At 42.1% G+C, this 4962-nt stretch overlaps 1 protein-coding gene across 1 annotated transcript; it reads right to left on the bottom strand.

Annotated features, from left to right (window-relative positions):
- Window positions 1-939: 939 nt before the first annotated feature.
- Window positions 940-2594, bottom strand: LOC124538508 (centrosomal and chromosomal factor). Its single transcript, XM_047115591.1, has one exon. The coding sequence runs from the start codon at window positions 2236-2238 to the stop codon at window positions 1630-1632; it is 609 nt and encodes a 202-aa protein (XP_046971547.1). The 5' UTR covers window positions 2239-2594; the 3' UTR covers window positions 940-1629.
- Between the last annotated feature and the right edge of the window lie 2368 nt (window positions 2595-4962).

Below are 4962 nucleotides of genomic sequence, written 5' to 3'. Positions count from 1 at the left end.
TTCTGAATATTTTCTTCTCAGACCGTGGATTATTCGTTTCATTGTGTTTAAGCACCTATTATGTTAGAAGAATGCCCTGTTAGCCTTTTGTTCGACGTTTAAGTATAATCAAACAAAAGATCAAAATTAAACAGTACGATGACAAAACTTTATTGCAAGTGTATTGCAAAAATTTAAGTAAGTCAGTTCTTATTCTAGCAATATTTATATATGTTCTTGTTGTTAAAAATGGGTAACTTGTCACATTAAATAAATGAATCAACCCGTGTTTACCGCTGTTTAATTTGTAATTTGTTTGTTTCTGGTTTATCAAAGCTTCTGCTAACTCATTTATCTCGAGGAATGTATTATTAAATCAACATTCTAATGGTATTTATAGCTAATTTATCTATAATAATTTCAAATTCAATTCTATGAATTGAATATTACTAGAACATGATTATAACTTTTTGTGTTCATTAAATGCCTGTCTGAATGACGTCTTAAATTTTGAATTGCCGTTTAATATTAAACTTATTTTGAATTTAAGTGATTGTATACCTTCATGTATATACTAGATGGAGTATTAAACGTAGATAATAACTTTGTTAATATTACCAACGAATTTAAGCGATTATCTCGATAAGTGTGAGTCTCTATTGGAATAAATCGCAGAGCAAATATTAACAAGGCTTTTTGTCTCAGGAGGTCTTTGATTACGTTGCACTAACGCCACTCAATTTCGATTTTGACCGAGTTTCAAAGATCGAGATCTATACTTACTTCAGTGTTAGTGCAATCCATTATCCTGGGCTGTTCCCGAGCACAAAACATCCAAGACTAGGCACTCTATCTCAACACCACTCCGCACAGCACACACTGGGAGGCATGTCCCATCGATAGCCGGACGCCGGGCACCGGAAACTTGGATCGTCGCGTTGGAGGTAAATAAAACGATGCTTTAGGGATTTTTGTAAAAAGATAGTTATATTTTTGGCATTGGACTATGACACAATATAATACTATGATATGCTAAGTAAGCGTTTTATAAAGACTTTTACATGCCGAATATTTGTTAATCAGACTATTCATCAGAGGACTCTTTATATATAATTTTAACAAACATAACTGCTTACAAAATGAGAGTAGAGTACGATTCTAGTTTACCACTCAGGACTGTTCTAGAACTCATCACCTATTCGAAAACATAACTATTTCTAGTTTTATTCGTAATATTTTTCTCACTTTCATTTTTTTACTCTATAGGTACATATTTATTATAATACAATTTTTGAACATATAATTATTATCGATATGATATCTTATACAGAAATACGCAACGAATTAGCGACGGTACAATAATTTATCATGAAGCATCGGTTACGGCGACTGCGAATAAATACTTTCGTTGGTGGGTATGCGCCGGCGGCGTCGCGCGGGCGACGGCCGGCGGGCTGCGGCGAGTACGCGTCACATCGTCCGGCACAGAAACACATAAATCAACGTTCAAACAATATCAACGCACATAGGTACTATTTGGTATTCGGTTCTTGCGCGGCGCGGCGGCGGCGGGCCCGGGCCCGGCGCGGTCGCACCGCGCGCACTTATCACTAACTAATTACAACGAAACATCACAGAGACCGGCCCCGGCTACATGTAGATCGGCAGCTGTTGCAGCGCCCGCTTGTCGAAGCGCTCGTAGTGCGCGGCGGGCGGCAGCGCGCGCGCTATATCACAGTCGAGCGCTTCTGGCGGCAGGTACGGGTGAGGCTTGAGTCGAGCTCGTGCTGCGAGCTTGCCGCCGCCCTCAGGCGCGTACTCGAACCGGTACCGCCGAGCGTCCTCAGGGGCTCGGGCGCGTTGCGCCTGGGCAGGCTGTGGCGGCGGCGCCGGCGGGGCTGGTGCCGCTCGGCAGCAGCGTCGGACCGCTCTGCCTCGCGCTCTCGCGTCTGGAGCGGCCGCCGAGGCTGTAGCCGCGGCTCCTGCTGCGCTGGCTACATCTCCTCGGGGAAGGTTGTTGACGAACGGCACCCGCCTGAGGCTCTCGAGCCTCCGGAAGTGCGACGGGTGAATCATGAGCAGCGGCTCGATCTTGACGCCCTGCGGTGGCTTGGCACAATCGGGAAGCTCGTATTCGATACTGCAGTCTACGTGTAAAGGCACCGAGTAATCCTTGGGGGCGAGCGAGGCGGGCCGCGCGTCCCGTCCGAAGCGGTCGGCGGCGGCGAAGTCGGCCTCGCCGCGGGCGTAGCCCGTCATCGTAGCGGGCGCGGCCTCACGGCATGTGCGCCGCGGGGCGCGCGCCGATCAGCTGATTGTGCGAGCTAAGGCGCGCGGACGTGCGCGCTAGTCGGCGGCAGGCGCGAGACTGTGGCCGCGGCCCGCGCGCCTGCGCCGCCCGGCGCCTCCCGCCCCGCGCTCGTCGCGGACGGTGCGTAGCGCACGGAGCGCTGCGGTGCGCGGCGGGAGCGGGCAGCGCCGGCCCGGCGGCGGGCGCGGCGGGTTTCGTCCGATCGATAAAAATGGCGGCTCGCGGACGAGCGCGATGGTGCGCGGATTCGCAGGGCGCAGGCGAGCGCGCCGGCTCACTGCGCCGGTTATTGTGACGCGAATGTCAAACAGCTGACTGCGAATACGTAGGAAACGGCGTGTGTTTATCGGGGCATATCTCAGCACAATAAAGAAAGACGCAGGCCTTGCGGCTCACTTTGGCGTTCTAATCGGGGAATTCTCATAGATGTGTATCACATGCCTTATGCAGAACTTAATTTTGTAACGGCGACGCTATCCGCTGCTTTACAGTGAAGACAATAGCATAATTTGTTCGCATTCTTAGAGATATGTATATTTTGTGATTACAATAGAATAACATTGTGTGTATTTCGAGCTGTCACAATATTGTGTTTTATACTCGTATAGCGAACGTTTGTTCATTATGCACATAGCAATGAGAATAAGATTTTACTTGGTAATTATTAACAGACTAAAGGTTAACATAAAATATAAGAACGTCTTTTGTTTGTTGCTACAACAATAGAGCCGCTACATCATTTTAACTTTAAACCTTTGCAATCTATTGTTTTTAAAAGCTTCTAATGTACAATTTAATTAACTTTGTTAAACTACACTTGTACACGATACAATACGAATGTCTACCGCTTCTAAAAATCGCAACAGTGTTGTGTACTAATTATTATTGATGTATGTATATGAAGTAACTCGTATGAATGATATATTACAGTTACCTTAACTTTTAAAATTTATTTAAAATCTGTTGGCGAACAAGTATATTATGTTTCAACCAACCCAACTTAAAGATTCACAGACTACATTTCTAAGACTAAGTTACACTGAAAGTATATTTTAAAGCGCATCACATCACACGTATTCTCCGTAACTGATATGAACAGAGTATTCTAAGAAAGCTAAAGTGTCTCGACTCAGCTGGGCTGAGATGTAATCAGACACGCGCGAGCTAGCCGAGCTGTGTCGTGACTCGGGACACACACACACACACACATGTTCAACACACGTTGATGCACACAATTGAAAACGACACATCCTCACGAAACTTCATTAGCATATAAGAAAAACAACATGGCACCTCAAACTGTCCCCTGCGAGACACCATTACGGAGTTTATAGGTCACTATTATAAGCAGGCATTAACAATTATTTACACACGTTGCATTAACTGTGTTGAACAATTTACATTTTCCATCAAATATTTAATGAATTATTAAGAACGGGTATTTATTCAGTGATCTGTAACATATTATACACACACTGTATTATGCGTTCTTGTGTACTTATATTCGTCCATAAATACGCTACTTACTAAACTGTTCATTGTTTTTTGGTATACAATTGTAAATTTTGGATATTTTCCTGTATAAGTTGTTTTAGTCATAAATTGTAATTGATTAAAGAAAACCTTTTCAGAATTGGCAGTATCTAGACTATGTATAATAGATATACCTGAAGTATTCTTAGTCACACAATTTCATTAAAAATTGAATCATCTTTTCAGCGCCCCTCATTTCAGTTTAAACTCAATTTAAAAAGCATCTTATAAGATTAGTGCTCGATAATTATGGCGTCTCGGAGCTTATATTGATCACTGCTCGGCCTTCTAAATACACTTATAATCCTCTTAAGTATTATATTATTTCTTTATTTTTTTATTTAGGGATCGTGCTATTGGCCCTTTTAACTTACTTCACATAAATCCGTTCCATTGATTGATACATTTGTTAAAGCTTAAAGACTTAGTTATTTGCGCTGCGGATATTTAGTATTTCATTTTAAAATTAATGTTTTTCCAAATATAATTCTTTGATATATCTTAATTTAACAATGCCATAAGTTCGTCAATGGGAAGTGATGGAATAACATGAAAGAGATTGATCGGTATATCGGGTAGATAAGTCAATTACGACTTAGTACATACATCACATAAATCAAGAAGGTTGATTAATCGCCTCGTTTGTCTATTGGCTAGTTTATTGAGCTGCAGATCCTAAAGTGCTGGGTTCATATACCCGTAAAAAGCTATTAAGTTTTTCTGTCGACCAATTCTCAGTAGCCGCCCGGGTTTTGGTAATTGCCAGTGTTTACACTCCCGTGCGTCGGATAGCACGTAAAGCTGTTGGCACTTTTTCTTTTTATTTTGCAAAATAAATACAACATTACTACTTTAATGGCGATAAGCTTTTTTTGAAATACAGATTTTAAAGTTCAAAGTAGTTACGAATTTTTTAGTTACGTAATTAATTTTTTTTAAGACAACGTAAGTGCCTTTTAATTCCACAAAACCCAAAGAAACGCCAACACAAAATGTTCGAACATGCCTTACGTCGCTTCATTACTTGCAATATATCGACACAATATATGCACTCTAGTGTATAGTCAGTTATAAATTATTTCCACAGGCTGCAATTAATTCACATTGTAAAGTAAAGTAAGTGACACCGATGTTGTAAT

Source organism: Vanessa cardui, chromosome 20 (assembly GCF_905220365.1).
Source record: "Vanessa cardui chromosome 20, ilVanCard2.1, whole genome shotgun sequence".
Classification (NCBI taxonomy): domain Eukaryota; kingdom Metazoa; phylum Arthropoda; class Insecta; order Lepidoptera; family Nymphalidae; genus Vanessa; species Vanessa cardui.
Note: the sequence above shows the minus strand (reverse complement) of the source record. Positions and strands in the feature narration are given on the sequence as shown.